The sequence below is a fragment of the Leucoraja erinacea genome, chromosome 18, assembly GCF_028641065.1.
Source record: "Leucoraja erinacea ecotype New England chromosome 18, Leri_hhj_1, whole genome shotgun sequence".
Classification (NCBI taxonomy): Eukaryota; Metazoa; Chordata; class Chondrichthyes; order Rajiformes; family Rajidae; genus Leucoraja; species Leucoraja erinaceus.
The window spans coordinates 9,691,173-9,711,276 of record NC_073394.1 but is presented as its reverse complement, the minus strand read 5'-3'; the positions used below and the strand labels follow the sequence as shown (position 1 = coordinate 9,711,276).

The following is a 20,104-nucleotide window of genomic DNA, read 5'->3' as shown; positions in this document are numbered from 1 at the left end:
AGTTTCCTGTTGTCCCTTATATCCAGGTATATTCTGATCACATAAAAACTAATTTGATCCTCCTAATTACTGCCTTCATCTGCTCTTGATCTTGATTTAAATTATATAAACTGTGCTCTCGAGGGACATTTTCCAAAGGGACGGCATGGTGGGCAGCAGCAGAGTTGCTGCCTTACAGTGCCAGAGATCAGGGTTCGATCTGGACTATGGGAGCTGTCTGTGTGGAGTTTGTATGTTCTCCTCGTGACCGCATGGGTTTTCCCCAAGTGCTCCGGTTTGCTCCCACACTCCAAAAAAATAGAGTTTTATAGGTTAATTTGGCTTCAGGAAACAAAAATTGTAAATTGTCCCTAGTCTGTAGGATAGTGCAAGTGTACTGGGATCACAGGTTGGCATGGACTTGGTGGGCCAAAGGGCCTGTTTCTATGCTGCATCTATGAGCTAAACTAAGCTAAACCCATTCCTAGATTAGATTTCACCATGCCAGACCTCACCAGTAGATTAAATATAGTCTGGGGTGAGATGCAAGTGACCGCCCTTGACATCAAGGCCAATTTCTTTCAAGGATGACATCAATAAACCATGGTGAAATTGACCTTCGGTGGAACCTCCAGCTGAAACTAGAGATTGGGGTTATTCATTGCACAAAGTTGGACTTCTTGATTTTCTGTGGAGCTCCGAACGGAATTAAACTGTTCAAACGCAAACATCCCCCTTTTGACCTTTTGATGTAAGGAAAGTCAGTGATGAAGCAGCTGAAGACCGTCGGAGTCAGCTCACTGCCCTGAGGACCCCTTGTGGCAATGGCCTGGTGCTGAGATGATAGACCTCCAACAAACATCTTCATTTGTGTGAGGGCTAATTCCAGACAATTAGAGATTCCTTTTCCATCTTATATGAAAGCAATATTATAAAAGATTGTGTAACATTTACAGATTCCTTTTGAGCATTTAGCAGAAAACAAAGAAAGACAATTTTCAATGACCACTCAGGGCAGTGAAAAATGAAGCATTTCCTTAAACAAATTTATCTCACATCTTTGAGTAAAATTCAACAGTTGTAAAATATAATTACACAAGAATTATATAAGGTGCTCCATTTAATTTTCAGAAACCCCATACATCCTTGAGAGCTCTGATATTTAAAAGGCAAAATGTGGTTTTCTTAATGAGATTATGCTAATGAAACTGAATTATATTTATAGTCCAAGAATTAAAATGGCAAGCTATTTTATTCCTTTACACCCCATATATTTTTTAATGCTGGGACTCAGAAGGAAAATAGTGTTCAAATAGCCATCACTAAATTATTGAAAGTGCAATAAAGATTAGCAAGTCTTCTTAAATAATTTAGATACCATCATTATATAGAAAATGAGGTTCTTAAGTAAATTGTCAGATCAACTTATAAATACTTAATTGGCCTGAGTGCACTTTTAAAATAGGTCTTAAACAAACCATGTTTCATTGTTTACATCTGGATGTGCTTCATTTACAAATTAAGACAGAAAATAGGGTGAATGGCAAAAAAAAAAATTATATCGATAATTTTTTTTGTGTGTAAAAGGATAAATAAATAAAGGCCAATTACATCATCAGGACAAATGCCAGATTTGTCATTGACAGCTGCTCGTCCATACAGCAGGATATTGTGGGAGGAGTGCAGCAGTTAGCAAACCCCACAGCAGTCTGCAAAGTCACTAGTGGGAACAACAAAGGCCTTTCTATGCAAGTAACGCAGATGAGCCTGTAGCCAAACTGTCAGAAATGGTTATGATGACAGATACTCAGTGTTCATTATTTCCTTATCACAGGTCACTTGGTGACAAGCTGGGTCAGCATGCTTCATCAGCTGTGTCTGATTTAAATAAAGGTGTGCTGTTTGGATAGGAAAACTAATGTTGCCAAATCGTGCCTTCAAATCCAACATGCAATCTGTACTTACCAGAGAAAGGAAGATGCACACAAATAGAAGCTTACCATTCTGCCCCTTGAGATTGTTCCACTATTCAATAAGATCATGTTATTTCATTATTCTTTATTGCTACAGTGTCATCTGGTTTGTCGTGTCTTTCATTGACCAACTGTTGATCCCATGTATCAGCCATATTCTTTATGATCTCGAACTATTGCCCAGAAATTCAATTGCATAATACTATATATTACCAGAATTAATCATGAAAATTGTATACCAGGTCATTTTTGCATCATTTTGCAAAATTCAGCTGGGTACTTCTTGGCATCAGTCATCTTTGAAAATTGATGCAATTTCTGCAACAGAGACACGCAGGATTACATCAGAACCTCTGAAATACTATTTTTTTTAGCACTGCAACGGTACTTGGACGATGATGGACTGGAAGGGTCTTTTGTTAAGCATTCATTGAGTCATAAGCATGGAAACAGGCCCATTAGCCCAACTTGCTCATGCTGACCAAGAAGCCCATCTACACTAGTCCCACCTGCCTGCACTTGGCCCATATCCCTCAAAACCTTTCCTTTCTATGTACCTGTGCAAATGCCTTTTAAATGTTGTTATAGTACCTGCCTCTTCTGGCAGCTTATATACATATTGCCATCTGTGAGAGAAAGTTGCCCCTCAGGTTCCTATTAAATCTTTCCCCTCTTCCCTTAAATCCATGCCAACCTATTCCCAGGACAATATGTTCTGAGTAGCATAGGACTGGTTGTCAACAAATTCATCTTTGGGCTTCCACCTGCATTGAACCAACTTCTCCAACAATTCTCGAGTCTGAAGAAGGGTCTCGACCCGAAATGTCACCCATTCCTTCTCTCCAAAGATGCTGCCTGTCCTGCTGAATTACTCCAGCCTTTGTGTCTATCTTCGGTTTAAACCAGCATCTGGAGTTCCTTCTTACACAATTCTTGAGCACCATTCTGTTTCCCAGCCAAACCCTTGATCTGTGTCCCCCATCCTTGCTCCTTGATATCCCATCCAGCCCATTCCCACTTTTGCAGCCAATCCCAGACTTCACATCCCAAACTCCAGTAACCCCCAAACAAGTATCACCCATTCCCACCTCTGGCAGTCTCAGTAAGGGGATGAAATACAAAATACTGCAGATGTCGTCAACTGAATTAAACCTGAATAGAGAAGAGGATTTGATGTTTCAGGTCAATGATTCTTCATCAGGACTTTAAATTTAATGAAGGTTCATCAATCTAAAATGTTAACTCAGTTACCCTTTCTACTGATGCTGACTGACCTGCTAAGTATAATCATTTTCCATTTCTTTCTCAGAATAGGAGTGCTGGGAAGCACATTCCAACTACAGAAATAGGCAAAGCCTGACCCAAGGCCACAGAGGCCAAGTTTTCAGCAGGGTGGGCACCCAAAGTAATTATTAGCACCCTTGAAAGCACCACTTTAGATGGCTTTGACAGGTAGATTACATATTTCGCACATTTTTAAAAGCCATTATCTCTGGAATTGCCAATTTCCCAATGCAAATACCTCAGCAAAATTGCACTCACATAACTTGCGTCACAACGCACATGCACATTTTGAGGTTTAAGAGGTTTTTAGGTAGGCAGAAGAACATGCAGGGAATGGAGGGATATGGGTTATATGCAGGCAGGGGAGATTAGTTTAATTGGCATAATGTTCGGCATAGATATCGTGAGCTGAAGGGACTATTCCTGTGCTGTACTGTTCTAGATTCAACATATTTGACACCCATTCACCTTCAGAAAATGTGCTCAGGAAGTGCTTGTTGTGACCATGTAGTTCTTTTGGATCTTGCAAGGATTTGTTCATTACTTAATATCCAAAGTCAAAGGCTGTTCAGCAAGAACTCATTTTGAACTGAATGTTTTCCTGCATTGGTAATTGGTCATAAACCTAACCAACCAAGCACTTCTGCTCACCGAGTTTAAGTAATATTAGCCACAGGTTAAACATGATCTACTCTAATAATGAAATCGTACAGATCAGAATAGCAAACTCAGTCAGCTAAATTGCAATACCCTATTTATTAATCGGAAATGTAAACTCTGTTTAAAGTACTGGTTTCTCCTGAACTATAAATCAATTATTTCCATACTGACTCTCAGTCAATTTGATGAGCTCCTGTAAATTTGTCGTTTTACCACTAAAATACAGACAAACAAATCAGTGGGTACTAAGCCATCCATTTCCAATTTGCACCGTGGCCTGTACATGTAGTTTGTGAATGTTGTACCAAGAAAGCAGAATTTTGCAGAGTAATGGGTTCAGCTTCACATTTTGTACCAAGTACAACAGTTCTTGGAAATGTTCGAAGGTAGACAAAAAAAAGCTGGAGAAACTCGGCGGGTGAGGCATCATCTATGGAGCGAAGGAATAGGCGACGTTTCGGGTGGAGACCCTTCTTCAGACATTCCCAGGGCTATAGCGGCTCTGAACCAGCCCTGCTGAGTGCCACCCACCCCCCCTGGACTGTCTCCCTCGGATGGTCACGTCGCACAGACACATCTGCACTTTAGTCTGTTTGAACTGTTTTGACTATTTTACTGTTCTTTTTACAATCCATGTTCTCGGGGTATCTAAATCAAAATTTTATTCGTTATTTATGTTATGACATCGGATGGAAGCTGCATACCAAATCTCTTTGCGCTTATGTGCAATGGCAATAAAATATATCATTATTATTATTATTATTATTATTATTCTACATGAGTTGGGCACAAAGACACAGTTACTGTAGTTCGGCTGTCGCACAGATCCAGCTATCCAGTTTGATTCTGATCTCCCGTTCTATTTATGTGGATTACCTTATTAGAACATAAACATAGAAATTTACATTCTGCCCTTTGAGCCTGGCCATTCAATATGATCATGGCTGATCATCCAACTTTTCCCCGTACTGCCTTCTCTCAATCTGCCACATCTAACTCCCCAAAGATGAACTGGCCTACAGAGAGTTGACTGGTAATCACTTAAAGGTTCCCCCTTATTTTGCCCTTTGGTGGTCGGGAACAATCTTCCTGATAGCAGAATCAGTGTAGAGAGTATGATGTCTTTCTTCATAAGACAGTCCTGACATCCCAGGAATCAGAGAGAACCGTCTAGACTCCCTCTATGGCAATAATGTCCAATATTTGGGACCAAAACTGTTCCATGGGATGTACAACTTGTGACCTCCCTGCTCCTATGGTATACACTCAAAGGGCTAAACAACCTTCTCGGTCCAAATCTGAAGCCACAAGGAGAGCACCTCACTTCGATATGACCATTTGCTATAGGTGTCAGAATCCCACACTGAATTTCTATGAAGATGCTCAATAGTTTGTCTTTGTGATTAATGTAATGAGGGTATGCACAAGTTAGGGGGGTTGGTCGAAAGGCAACCAAAGCATACTCTCATAACAATGAAGCAGGAAAATCTAGAGAGAAAAACAAATTATTTCTATAATTAGTGCTGCACTTTTGAATTTGAATTAATTATCCTCAGCAGCAAATATCATGACTTTTGCAGCTGTGCCTGAGAAAAGAGGAAAAATTGAGACATTTGTAAATACTTTTAATTTCAAAAAGTGACTGAAGCGTACTATAAGGATGAAAGCTATGAGGAAAATAAGGCCAAGGATCAAGAGTATTTATGAAACATTCTGTCAAATAATGTGCTGTATGATAAAGGAGGGAGTGGTGGGGTTAACAAAGGGAATTGCAAAAGGTAATTAATAGTATTCCTTTGTAGCCAATGTATCCCATAAATGTTTGGCCATTGAGGAAGGGTAATTCACAAGATTGATATAAAACCTTGTCTCACTGATCAAACATTTGATCTAATATTTAGTGAATTACAAGATCAGAGACCTCCACGATCTATATTAACCGTTCCTTCAACTAACTATTAGACAGCCTTCAGACAACATAATATTCCAGTCGAAACCAACACCTTTAATGCAAATATGTTATTCTATTTAATCTGGGATCCATCAACATCCATTCTGTATCACCACCACTAACAATTTGATCCGTATAGCTCATTAATGCAAATCCCTCAGTTCATTTGCTTCTGAAATCCCTGTTACCTCGCAATTTAACTAGTCAAACAGGGGTTTTGGCATATCTAGCAGCTTCCATTTTCTTTTTTCTTTCTCTTTATTTATGTATTTATTTATTTTTAATTGGAAGCAATTGTACACGGATAAATCGCTCGGCATCTACAACTATACAATTATTGTACAGCTTCATTTTTTTCAAATTTTATCATAACAAACATACAGTAGACAGAGAACAAAAAACAACAATTAATGAAACAAAAAAAAACAAACAAAAAAATTCAAAGAAATTCAAACAAAAACAAACAAATAAACCCAAGACATATCAACAAACAATAAAAACAAACAAACAAACAAACAAAAAAAAGCTTCCATCTTTCTTAAACTTCAACATTCAAAAACCTGTTCCTTGTATCATAACTCCAACCAGGTTTCACTCATCCATCATCTCCGTGCTCACTATCCCACCTTGAGTCCTAGTCCAGCGACATCTAGCACAGTGGCCCAAGTGGTAGAGTTGCTGCCTCACAGCTCCAGACACCCGGATTTAATGCTGACCTCGGATGCTGTCTGTGTGGAGTTTGCACATTCTCCCTGTGACTGCATGGGTTTCCTTGGAAAGGGGAGGTACAGAGAGAGGCTCAGGTCTTGGAGCTAGGTAATACTTGGAGGAGATGATAGTGTTGAACGCCAAACCGTAGTCAATGGACAACAGCTTAATATATTTATTTCTATTGTCCAGATAGACCGGAGGACAGTAGATGGCTGTAAATTAAAAGTTGCTGTTGACCTGCTGTGGTGATAGGAAAATCAAAACTGACCCATTTCATTTCTGAGATTTGAGCCATAGCCAACCTTTTAAAGCACTTCATTACAGTGGATGTAAGTGCTGCAGAACTATAGTCATTATCACTGATACAGAGATGTTCTTTTCAAATAGTGGAAACCGCAGACCACAGAAGCGGGAGGTTGAACATGTCCTTGAATACTCCAGATAGTTGGTACACACAGGACTTCAGCACTCAGCAAGTTCTGGATTAGACAATGAAGGCAAGTGGGCCATTTGGCTTTGTCACTACCCTGGGAAATATGTGCTATACCCCCTAGTCTCCCTGTTCTACAACACTCCTGGGGCCCACTTTCCATTCCTAAAGTGCATCACTTCACACTTGTGCAAGTTAAATTCCATGGACGATAGAATTAAGGAACATAGGACAAAATTGGTGGTCTGAAAGGTAATTGGCCTTGCTCCAGATCCTCCTGCTGACCTGGTGAATATAACCGAGGAAATATAAGTAACCAAAGAGAAATTGGGACAATGTAGGGAACAGGCATCAAGTGCACCACATATTTGGAATCGGGCTGGAAGGCTAAAAAAAGAAGAGTTCATCTGAGCCATAACAAATAAGAACATCATTGTCTATCCAATTCCCTGGCATTGCAGGTGTGACATTGATTGTCATATAAAAATAAAAAATGCTACAAATACTCGATAGGTCAAGCCACACGTGTGGAACAAAAACAGAGCTAACGACATACTGTCATATGCCTCTCATAGACCTTGTCATATAATACGTCAGGCTAAGGCATTGTTACCAATAACACTATTTGGTGCTCAAAATTCAAGGCTTGCAATGTTAATGGAGAGGATCTGATAGGATGCAAAGTCCTTCAGAAATTCTGACAAAGGGACTTTGACATGAAACATTAACTGTTTCTCTTCCCAAATATGTGGCCTAAACTGCTGAGTATATCTAGCATTTTCTGTTTTTATTTGAAATTAAGTTTTAAAAAACAATTTAGACCAACGTGGCATTGATGACACCACTGCAGATGTCCAATTTTCCCACTACCGATGCCTCTCAGGGACACACTTACCTTTGTCCTACACCCAGTAACCCAGTAACTGCGGCTCAAAAGTCTGAAACCCTCTCATGGAGGGCAACGTTTCTTGTGACTGTCCAAACCAGAGGGAGAGGGAGAAGCCTTCTAGTAGTCTGATGCTGCCTCATAGGAATAGGGAAATGGATTGCGTTACCACTGCATCTCAATACTAGTGCCTTCCAACCTTGAATGTACTCAAGTAGGGCAGGCACTAAGCAGATATTGTTATGGCATTATATAATGTTAAGATTAATTTGTTCAATGTAATGTTTTAATTCCACTTTGGGCAGACTGGGAAAATTCTGATCTGATGAATGGAAGACTTGGTGCTGTACCTTCCTAGTAGAACATGCGTGTAATCATTCTAAGAAATGATTAATCCTTTGGAGAGGTTATATTGGATGGCACTGAAGCCATCCATGGTACAGCCACATCATGATGAACTCTTCTCATTGACATTGGTTGAGTGGAGATAACTTGCAGTAACTAATCCTGGGGACCAGCTTTGGGCCTAGTGGAGGACTCCTAGTGGAGGACTCCAAAAGAGTTGTTCTTAATATTTATTCTACACATTGGTTTTTGATGAAGAGTGTTGCTACTTGTAAGGTCCACAGAATTCACCAACAGTTGTTTGGGTTAGTTTCAATAAGGATCTGCAATATTGAAACTGAGATGACATTTCCACTGCAGTAATATCTATCTGCTTGATGATCATGAAAATGTTCATCTGTCTCTTTGTCGAAGCACTATGACTTTGGATGCTTGGGAAAGATATAAGCGACTAATATTAAATACAACATACATTGTCAATATTAATATATCTTCTATTGCTTCCAGCTCACTCCTGTCTCATCTACTAGATAATTTTACTTTGAATATGAACATATTCTCAAAAGCACTGTAAGGATTGTGAGTCAGCAGAATCCTTTCTTGAGGGGAAACAAACAGTGAATGCTTTCTTCACAGGGGATAGATGCAGTACTATGGCTTTGAGTGTTCTGCATTGAGTCCATGAACCGCAATGTCAAGGTCCAGAGCTGAGTTATATCGCAAGGATCCTTGCCCAGTCCATTTGACTGGTGGGAAAATGAAAGCAATACTGTGAATGGATTTGACCCAGATCAATGGTCAGTCATTCTTTCAGAGGTTGGTATCCATCAAAAATTAGTTCGAGGGGATCCTCATTGCTTCTCTGATTATAGTAAATATCTTGTGCTTGTTTCATATTAAATGTTTTCAAAGATTTGAACAGTCTATTGAGGAAATGGAGAGGAACCCATGATAACTGTTTTATTGTGATGCAAATTGCAACCATCAATTAATGTATCCATGAGTCACAGCTGGTAGGTGAATGACTATCATATACCTTTCATGGTCCTTATTATATAACTTTTCCGACTAAGGCATTTTTACCATGCACATCACCCATTGGTGTTTATAATTTGGCTTTCAAAATTAATGGCCAAGATCTGTGAAGATCCTTCAGGCATTGTTATACATAGGAAGACAAAATTCTTCACATGCTCAACAATCACTTGGACATTGACTGAGCAGCAGCCCAATTGAGATCTGAAGAGGAGCTTTGCTTGCCATTTGTTATCGTTAATTGTGATTTGGTCATCAATATAAAGCTACATACCCGTAACTTAAATTCTCATTTCAGGTGTTGGTATATAGGCAAGTACAACAGAAAATACAAAGAGAAAAATACCAGAATGCAGAATCCAGTTACAGCATTGTAGCGTTACAATTATAGAGAAAGTGCAGGCAAAAAAAAAAATCAAAGTTCACAAAGAGAGTGCTAGACACCCTAGCCTACGGGAGAACCATTTCGTCATCTGCTACAATGGGGAAGAAAATCTACAACCACATGCTTTCATGCCTTTGTATCCTCTTCCTAATGGGAGAGGGGAGAATAAGGAATGACTGGCGTGGAAAAGGTCCTTAATTATGTTGGCTGTTTTCCTGAGGCAGCCTGAAGTGTAGATGAAGTTGATGGGGGGGGGGGGCTCTTTTGGGTGATGGACTGGGCTATATGCACAATCCTTCTGCAATTTCTTGCAGTCTTGAACTGAGCTGCTGCCAAACCAAGTTGTGATGCATTCCCGGTTGGATGCTTTCTATTGCGCATCTGTATAAGTTACCCTTTTTCTTGGAGTACAGAGTACTGGAGACCTGTCTAAAGCTATGGTATACTAAATACTGTAAGGCTTGGAGTAGATCAGCCCACACCGCATGGAATAATGGTAAGGCTAAGAACCTGAGATTAACAGTGGCCTTTGCCTTCAAAAGCAAAGATGCACGGGAATGTGTGTATCCGGTGATTATTTCAAAATGCTGATTGATTTGGTAGAAGTGAGTCACGGAGACATGATTTTTAGAGATCAGGATGGAAGCACGTGTCCCTATAGTCTGTTTGAACACAGGCACTTTTTGTACTTCCCCCTTTAGAGCCCCCAGCTTTGCCTTATGTACCTACAATGTCTGAACAAGGTCCCACTCAGAATGGGTTATTCTTGAGATAAACACAAGAGTACCCACGCTAAGTTATTGACAGTTTTTTTTTTTAAGTAGAGCTCAACAAATTTATGTGTTGGGACTGTGAATACATTTGACTCTGCAAAACCAACCTCCGGAGAACTTTTCAAAGACTGGTTTCGATTGTGAAGTGAGTAATCTTTTAAATAGTGTTTCCACTCAGCATGCACCATTCTGAGGGTAATCTGACCCTAGTCTAAATGCAACTAAAATTTAGACGAGTGTGCATGTGCACATGTGTGATTGACAATTATTCAAGTTCTGGCTATTAATGGGAAGCCTTTCCAAACGGCCGCTTATATTGTGGATTTCTGGCTACGCAACCTACCATTTTCCATCCATTCATTTTAATTAGCAGAAAATGGTGGTGGTGTGCCACAATTTCCTGATAAATGCTCCCAGTGTGACTCAGGAGTGTTGAATTCCACCCCTACCCCCAACCGTTTAGTATTCTTTCCAATCCATTTGTCAAAGCATAATTAGTCTACATTGCTCTATTCACCGCATTCAAGATGTCAAAATGCCTCTTTTCCGATATTATTTCGTACTTTACAATAAATCTAGAGGCAGTAGTTCAGACTTAAAATTGTTGAAAAGATTGAATTGAACCAAGTTGTCCATAAATCTTTATACAATGCGTATAATTTTCAGCTAAACATGGAAACAAGAGTGGGCAATTTGTTCTATTGAGAGCACTTTGCCATTTTGTTAGCACAAGTAGCTCATTCTTTTTAATTCCGATTCTCTGTTGTTTCTCCGTAGCCCTACAAAAGCTCATTTCCTGAGTATCTCTCTTTTAAAGAATTCTTTATCTTTAGCTTTTTGGTGGAAGTGCTCCACATCACACACGTCTTTAATGGCAATGCCTAGCCATACCCAGTGAATCCCTCTCCCCCTCCCCATCAATCATCTGTGCACCTTCCCCTCACCCACCCAACTGGAATGGACTAGACAACCTGCTTTGCATTCTGACTCATTTTACCCTTCAGTGAAGTCAACAAACAGTTTGAATAAAATTAGCCACAAAAATGTTCATTTAAAAAATCATTAAAATCATTATTATCCTACCTCTCGTCAGAACATCACACTTTACACATCTGCATGTGAATTTCAGTCAATCACTGTACGATGATGAAAGTACCCCCTATGATACTTAAGTGTGCATACTTAGGCAGGTGGGATGTGAGAGAGGATCTTTGTTGCTTTTTTAAAACCACTGTAAAATTCTGACACTATGCTTTTCGCAATCGCACATCAGAATTCATGGCTTCTTACGGTGGTGTTCTTTAAAACGTAAATAATGTTGAGCCTTTGTTTTCAGTATTACCCAAGTTATTTTTTTTTTGTAGATCAAGATTGGGGGGGGAGATAATTGCTGGAGCAGAATGCTGGAGTAGCTTGCTGAAAAGATCTGATGATAGGAGAAGATTGGGATGTGATAGAAATGGTCAAGTGACAGAGATGATGGAGGGGAGGATGCAAGAGAGGGGCTAAGAGATGGAAAGAGAGTTGAATACCTGTAGATGCCCTTACAGTGTGTGGTCGTACAGAACATGTAGGGTGACGAGGATGTCAAGAGAAAATTGGAAGCAACCTTAAGTAAGAATTAATTAACAAAACACAGTGCTGGGGGAACTCAGCAGGCCAGGCAGCCACTGTGGAGATAAATGGATTTTTTTTCCCTTTGTAAACTTTTTGTATCATACTCATAATTTACCCATCCTTCAGCAAACTTTGAAATAATGCCCAATATAGCCCCTTCACGTGTCATTAATATAGACCATAAACTGCTAGACCTTGACACTGATTCCTATGGTGTTCTATCTTGCCATTCATCACACAGAGAAGAAGCACAACGCTTCAATAGAACATAAACTTAGAACAGTACAGCACAGGAACAGGCCTTTCGATGCTGAACATGATGCCAAGTTAAACTGATCCTCTCTATCTGCACGTGATCCATATACCTCCATTCCCTCCATATCCATATGCCTGTCTAAAAGCATCTCAATACCACTATCATTATCTGCCTCCACCCCACACCAGCAGTGGGTACCAGGCACCACTCTGTGTAAAAATTTGCCTTACACATTTCCTTTAAACTTTTCGCTTCTCACGTTAAAACTATTCCCTCTGGTCATTGACATTTTCACCCTAAGAAAAGGTCCTGACCGTTTACCGTATCTAAGTCTCACATAATTTTAAATACCGCTCTCAGGTCTCCCCTTAACGTCTGACATTCCAGGGTAAACAATCCAAGTTTGTTCCAACCTCTATTTAAACTCTTCAAAGGTATATATAAAACAAAAAGGTGTTTTGTTGCAATGCTCGATGTTCACTTCAAAATCCTAATGCGCAGGTTTCACCTGAGTTTATTTCAATGGCTGGCCTTGTTGATGCCGTCCAGCTCCAGGGCATCAAAGGTATTTCAAAAATATGGAAAATATCAATCTCACATGAAACTGGAAAGAAAACATCTAATGTCATTGAACAATAAATATCAGCGCTGTTATCAGCTTACCTCTGGGCTGGAGTCCAGGGGTGTTTCTCTTCCAGTTTCTTTAACAGTGCCACAGTCAGCTGTGTATCATCCTCAGGGGATGCTCCAGATATTAATTGGACTTCTAAGGCCCTGCTAACTTGTTTGTGACTACCCTTCCCGGGACTATTTGTAGAGACCTGAGTATGAACACAGTATTAAAACTTTTCATTAAATTGATACATGATTCCTTTTAATAAACTGTCATACTATTATCGTATTTGAGTCTCCATAAAGCACTGAAAAGACACCGGGATAATTACTTATCATCCTTACGGCTAAATGGCACAATTACTCACAATATTTCCTTCAGCTAATGAAAATAACTGAAGGCAGTGGGGGCAATTCAACAGTAATTAAAACATCTTCAATGAGAGCCATTTTATGGAAAGACGCTGATAAATTTGTCATTGTAAATCAAACTAACTAATCCCATCTATCTCCATTTCCAACTAATTGGCATTCTGGGGCATTATGATAAGAGCAGCCAAATTTCTTACAGCGGTGTTTGCTTAAACTTAAATTCCAACGGATATATTTAATTTTGAATGCCATCTGTTATTTTGCGTGCTGACAAGAAACGAAAATTAATACTACAGCGTCAAATTATGGTAAACAAGGAAAGTTTGGTTACAAAAATAAAAATATTATCTTAAATAATGTGATTTTATCAAATGAATGCAGCACAAAATATTTCAAAGGAGGTGAATATCCAACAACAATGCACAAGACAATGTAAAATAAATGAAATAAAAACACAAGTAGATCAGTCAGCTCCTCGGGTCTACTCTAACTTCAATAAGATCAGCTAGCTCTTCCGCTCCCTGCACTTCTTTATACTGGCTACTTCCCCTCGATTCTTGCAGTCTAGATGAGGGTTCTCGATCATAAATGCTGGCTGTCCATTTCCCTCCGCATACATCAGCTGACCCGCAGAGTTCCTCCAACAACTCTGCCTTTTTCTTGCTACGGATTTCAGCATCTGTAATCTCTTATGCTCTTCAATAAGATCATAGCCGATTCAATCTTAGCCTCAATAGAACACGTCTCACTTGCTCCCATTATCACTCAATGCCTTTGTAATTGAAATATCTGACAATTTGTCCACCTAATGTAATCAATAACTTCACCACCGTAGCTCTCTAGAGCAGAGAGTTGCAAACAATCACAACTCTGAGAAATTAAATTCCTTCCTATCTCCGTATGAAATTATTCTGAAATTAAGCCACCTACCTGTAGTTCTAGACACCTCCTTTAGAGAAAAAAGCCTCTCAGTATTCATTGTCAAACTTCTTCAGAAACGTGTCTTTCAAGAGAACCACACTTCATGTTTCTATACTATAATGAATGTCAGCCTACTCTATTATACAGTACATGTAAATTCCCTTAATCTGAGGAATCAACCTAGTGAAACCTTTTTGCACTGCCTCCATTGCAAGCAAATCTTTCCACAGATATGGAAAACAAAACTGGATCAAGTATTCCAGGTGCAGTTTCACCGAGGCGTGCTGGATCTCCTGGTTATTAACTGGTTTAACTCCCCTTTCCATTCCCATAACGACCTTTCTGTGCTTTACTTCCTCCATTGGATAAAGGGGAAATCCTTTAAAACCGAGATGAGAAGAACTTTTTTCACGCAGAGAGTGGTGAGAACTCTTGAGTAGTTGAGTAGTTCATTGGCTATATGTCTAGCTTATTAATGTGGCCCCTAAACAGGGGGTATGGAGAGAAGGTACGGGTTACTGAGTTGGATGATCAGCCATGATCATATTGAATGGCGGTGCAGGCTCGAAGGGCCGAATGGCCTACTCCTGCACCTAATTTCTATGTTTCTATGTTTGGTTGCCAGAGAGAGGCTACAAGCTTGAGGAGTAGTATCACTTGTCTAGGTTACAACCCAACAGTATGAAGATATTTTTTCTCCAAATGGGTCTATGATACTGTGGCCATTACGGAAATGTGGTTGCAAGAGGGATATGACTGGCAGCTCAATAGTCTGGGGTTTCGATGTTTCAGACATGATGGAGGGGGAGGCAAAAAGGTGGAGGAGATGCACTACTAATCAGGGAAACAGTCACAATGGTACTCAGAGACGACATATTGGAGGGTTCATCTGCTGAGGCGATATGGGTAGAGCTTAGAAATAAGAAAGCTGCAAGCACTTCAATGAGATTGTTTTACAGACCCCCCAACAGCAAGAGGGAGAAAGAGAAACAGATATATAGACTGATTATCATAAAAATGCTAAAGCAACAGGGTTGTCTTATTGGGTGGCTTTCACTTCCCCAATATCGACAAGGACTTGCTCAGCGCCAAAACCTTAGATGAGACAGAATTTGTTAGGTGTATCCAAGAGGGCTTCTTGAAATAGTATGTGGATAGTCCAAACCGGAGAAGGGAACATACAGGATCTTGCGTTGGGAAAAAATCCTGGCCATGGGACTGCTGATACCATGAAAGAGACACAATTCCGTAAGTTTTAACATTGTTTGTAATAGGGAAAATCCTGGATCTTACAGGAAGGTCCTAAATTATCAAGGCAAAGTACAACTTTAATAAGCAGGATCTTCGGAGGATACACTGGGAGCAGTTGTTATTGGGCTTGTTATTGTTATCTGACATGTGGAAGTTGTTTAAAGGCCAATTGATCGCTGAGTTCTTCCAACACTTTGTATTTTGCTCAATATTTCAGCATCGGCAGTTTCTTGTGACCCCTGACTTGCATGCATTACTGAATTTCCTATCAGCAAAGCCCAAAGCTGCAATAGTGCTTTAAATGCTTGAATGTATGTGTAATGCATTGTGTCTTAACTGTAATTCATGCTATATATTTAAAATTTGCAATCGGCCACCACAGGACAAAAAACGAATGAAAATCTCCACAGCAAGATGACGTGCCTTTTTCACACATGCTGTAATTACCACCATAAAGGCTGATACTGCTGGAAATACTCAGTAGTGAAACATCATAAATGAGCATACAGAATCAGATTCAATACTGCAGGTCGGCGGTCTAAAATACACCAAAAAATTACTAACCTGAAAATAAAAAACTCTTTCCTTCTCCACGTTACCTAACCTGCTGAATGTTTTTGACATTTTTATCTTTATTTCACTTTTCTACAGAATATCTTTTATTTTATTTTATCTTTCTATCTTTATTATCTAAATATCTTTTCTACGGAAAAGCTTTTATTCAAAATCATCATACGTTCATCTTCATTTCAGCTCCTGTTTACATTTTACGAAGTATTATTTTTCGTAACCCACAGCTGAATCCACAACAAAGGATATACTTCACACAGCTGAATTTACAATAAAGAGCACTCGATCTTGCACTATGATCTTACATACAATTTGACTCTTTCCTAAAACTAATTTCTTCTTCAAAGTTCTGCGCCTCACTTGGCTGTTCATGGAGCAGGACTCAAAACATACCTGGTGCACTGACTGCCCCATTTCTGACCTCCTTCTCAGTTCACCAAGATATGTGAGGACCATTTCAGGATAGGCCTGTAGGGGTGCAAACAAAATAAGCTGAAAGGAGCAGCGGAAATGTATCACATTTGTGGAATTAATGCGTGGCACAACATAGAAATGAATATACTTGCACAAGACTGGATTTTAAAGTTTTTTTTAAGCTGCAGAATTTGCTTTTAGGATGAAATAACTGGTGTCTTTTCAACATCCTTGCACAATTTCAGAAACTCCTTGGATAAAATAGGTTTAAAGGGATATGGACCAAACGCAGGCTGGTGACACTAATGGTGTAGATGGGGCATGTTGGTAGTCCTGGACAAGTTGAGCCGAGGGGTCTGTTTCCACATTGTATGACTCTCTGACTCTAAATGTTTAATTTCCAATTGAGCCGAATAGCACTGAGACAGCAAGCTATTTGTACCATGCCCCATAAACAGTCAATTATATTGTTTTTGTGATCTTGATTGGTAGGTAAATGCTAGTCAAACAACCATGAAAACTCCCCTAATCTCTGATTAGTGTTATGGGATCGCCATCTTCCAGTTTCAAGAGTAAACAAAGCATTGATTTAAAATCTCAATGTCATCTCCAGCAATGGAGCAATCCAAAGTATTGCACTGAAGTAATCAGCCAGGTTAACATGTTTAAATCTTGCTGCAGAATTTGAGCTAACTGTACAAGGCAACAGGGCTACCAATGGGGCATATTTTAACAAGAGATCGACTTTTATTCAGTGTATAATAGAACATTCTTTGCTTCACTTCATCTTTTACCATGAAGAGCAGCCAGCAAGTTTTGGGCTTTTATTTCTGTTAGAATCATGATCTCACCAGCACTTTGGCAAGAGCGATGCTGGCAGCTCAACACTATTTGATGAAGGCAGCAAGCTTGCCCTGTGAGGAAATTTGGAAGCAAGATCTACTATGGTGGTCAGATCATTCAATGATTTACTTCAATGCAACAAACAAAACACCAACCATTGAGTTAATGTTACCAGCTGGATTAAACGTCCACTGTTGTTGCGGACTCTGCTTCATTCTGTGGGGAGAAAAGAAAGAGAAAGAAATAGAAAGAGGGATGAGAATCTGCTATGTAATGGTGTTCATCTGGCCATGGGAGTGCAAGCAAACAAAATGTTAGCAGTAAAAATATAATAGCTATTTATGAAATAGAAGGGCAAAAATGTATCTTGGGCAGTAACAGAGCAGGTACTTCAGTAAAATCCTGATATATAATTCTATTAACCTTAATGGAACTGGATATTCCAATTATAGACACGAAATGATGGAGTAACTCAGTGGGTCAGGCAGCATCTCTGGAGAAAAGGAATAGGTGACATTTCAGTTTGAGACCCTTCTTCAGACTGAGAGTCAGGGGAGTGGGAAACTAGATAAGGTACAAAGAACAAAATCTTTTGGAATAAATCATTTGGAATATTCCAATTGTCTATTGGTTACTTCTCTTTAATGTTTTCCTTTTCCCAATAAATCTCAGAATTTGCTGTTGGAAAATATCACAACAGCTGTCCGACTCTTGTACAAAGCCAACACATTCCTCAATGTCTGATACAGAAAGGAACTAGGCAGCCCAAACCAGTTTAGTCTAGGTGCTACCCACTATGAAATTGATGATATAGAGCAACAAGCCATTGACTGGAACGACGCATGGAGAAGAAGCCTGGCCACTAATCATGGCTTCTCAGGCCAATTAAGGATTGGTTAAATGTGTGGCTTTTTTATCAACGTCACCACAGCTCAAGAATAAACGAGAAAATAAATCACGGCCAACTACACAGTAGAAAATCCTGTGGCAGTGATTTCATTCAAACACTCTTCAATCACACCAGATTCCTTTTAGTATTTTAAGCTACAATTTTAAGAGTTATTACCTGATTTATTTGAACATATTTAAAAATGAATGAGCTAACAACATCTCCATTAAAGTGTTATATGTTAAGAACATTTTTGTGACATTGTCAAAATCAATTTCCACATTATGAATCTAAACCTACTGGACTGAAACTGCATTATGCAATCTTCACAACAAACATAATAATGGAGAGGGAGGGAAAGAAAATCTCCATGGCACTTATGCTAAGTTGGACTCCAGAGCTACCCAAGAGCTGTATTAACAGTAGAGTAGCAGCAGGCTTTTGGCAAATAAGAACAAAGTGGCTTGTACATTCTGTCGCATATACTAGTTAAAATATGCTCATTCATTTCCAGATTATATATATTTAAAATAATATTCAGCCTAAGGTGTAATTGTAAAACAGTTCTTGCTGCCTTTCTTTATGCAAACTCTTATAGTCAGAGAAGATTGCTAAGAAAACAGATGTTTACAAATGAGGAAATACAGCACTAAAAGGTTAATAAAAGCTTCAAAGCATACGACCTGTGTGTTTGGTGTAAGTGGATGTTAACCCAATGATGTTATGGGAATATGGTCACAGCATAAATGAGAAAGTTATAGATACATGTAATCAGATTACTGTAATAATCATGGGAATGATCTAGATATGGATTAGACATATTAAATTGGTATTAATAATATTAACAATGAATTTTTGAAACACATAATGGACTGATTTCTAAATCACTATGCTGAAGGGGTCTGCCTAGGGAAGAGAATATTTTAAATATAGTATCGTGTAACAGGAAAGAGCTAATTAATAATCCAGTTACAAAATGATGCCTAGGAAGGATGACCACAATGTTAAGAATATTAATATTAATAGTATAGAATGAGCTGCCGGAGGAGGTAATTGGGGCTGGTGCTATCGCAATGTTTCAGAAACATTTAGCAGGTACATAGACAGGGTAGGTTTAGAGGGATATGGGCGAAAAACAGGCAGGTGGGACTAGTGCAGATGGGATATGTTGGTCAACATGGGAAAGTTGGGCCAAAGGGCCTGTTTCCACGCTGTATGTCTCTATGACTTTATTACATTTCATTTCAAAAGAGGCGTGGTTCAATCTGACATCAAACTTGTCAATTCAATTTGTATCAAAATTGTTCAATTCAATTCAATTAAAATTCAATGTGTATCAAAAAAGCAAGATTTCCAGCAAAATTCTAGAAATCTGAAATATGTCCAATATACTAAGTAATTAGCCTAAAGGGTCTCGACCCGAAACGTCACCCATTCCTTCTCTTCAGAGATGCTGCCTGTCCCGCTGAGTTACTCCAGCTTTTTGTGTCTATCTTTGGTTTAAACCAGCATCTGCAGTTCCTTCCTACACAATTGACCTAAAATGTAAACTCAGATTTTTTCACCATAGTTACTACCTGGCCTGCTGAATTATTCAAGCATATTCTATTTTTATTACCACGAATCACCAAAAATGAATTTCTAAATAGTTAATGCGATGAGGGTCAATTCACTGTTTCCAGATTGATAAAAAATAAAACTGAAAATGCAATATAAATTAACGTTAAAAAATAACTTGTGTTTTCTTACCTCCTTAATGAAGGTCAGATAAATGAGTCTGCACTAGATTTAGTCATGGTGTCATACAGCATGGAAACAGGCCCTACGGTCCTTGCCGATCAAGATGCCCTATCTAAGCGTGTCCTGTTTGTCTGCATTTGGTCTACACCCTTCTAAACCTTTCATATACATGTATCTGTCCAAGTGTTTGTTATTGTGTCTGTTTCA

The 20,104-nt window shown here is 39.1% G+C and overlaps 1 protein-coding gene across 2 annotated transcripts in view; it reads right to left on the bottom strand.

The window, feature by feature from the left end:
* Positions 1-20,104, bottom strand: part of LOC129705626 (doublecortin domain-containing protein 1-like) — a 296,861-nt gene that overhangs the window by 122,528 nt on the left and 154,229 nt on the right. For both annotated transcript variants that reach the window (XM_055649265.1, XM_055649266.1), the window contains 3 exons: positions 17,424-17,484; positions 16,405-16,479; positions 12,949-13,106 (listed from right to left, as the gene is read on the bottom strand). In XM_055649265.1, the coding sequence (XP_055505240.1) occupies positions 12,949-13,106; positions 16,405-16,479; positions 17,424-17,484 (294 nt within the window). The remainder of the gene's footprint in view (positions 1-12,948; positions 13,107-16,404; positions 16,480-17,423; positions 17,485-20,104) is intronic.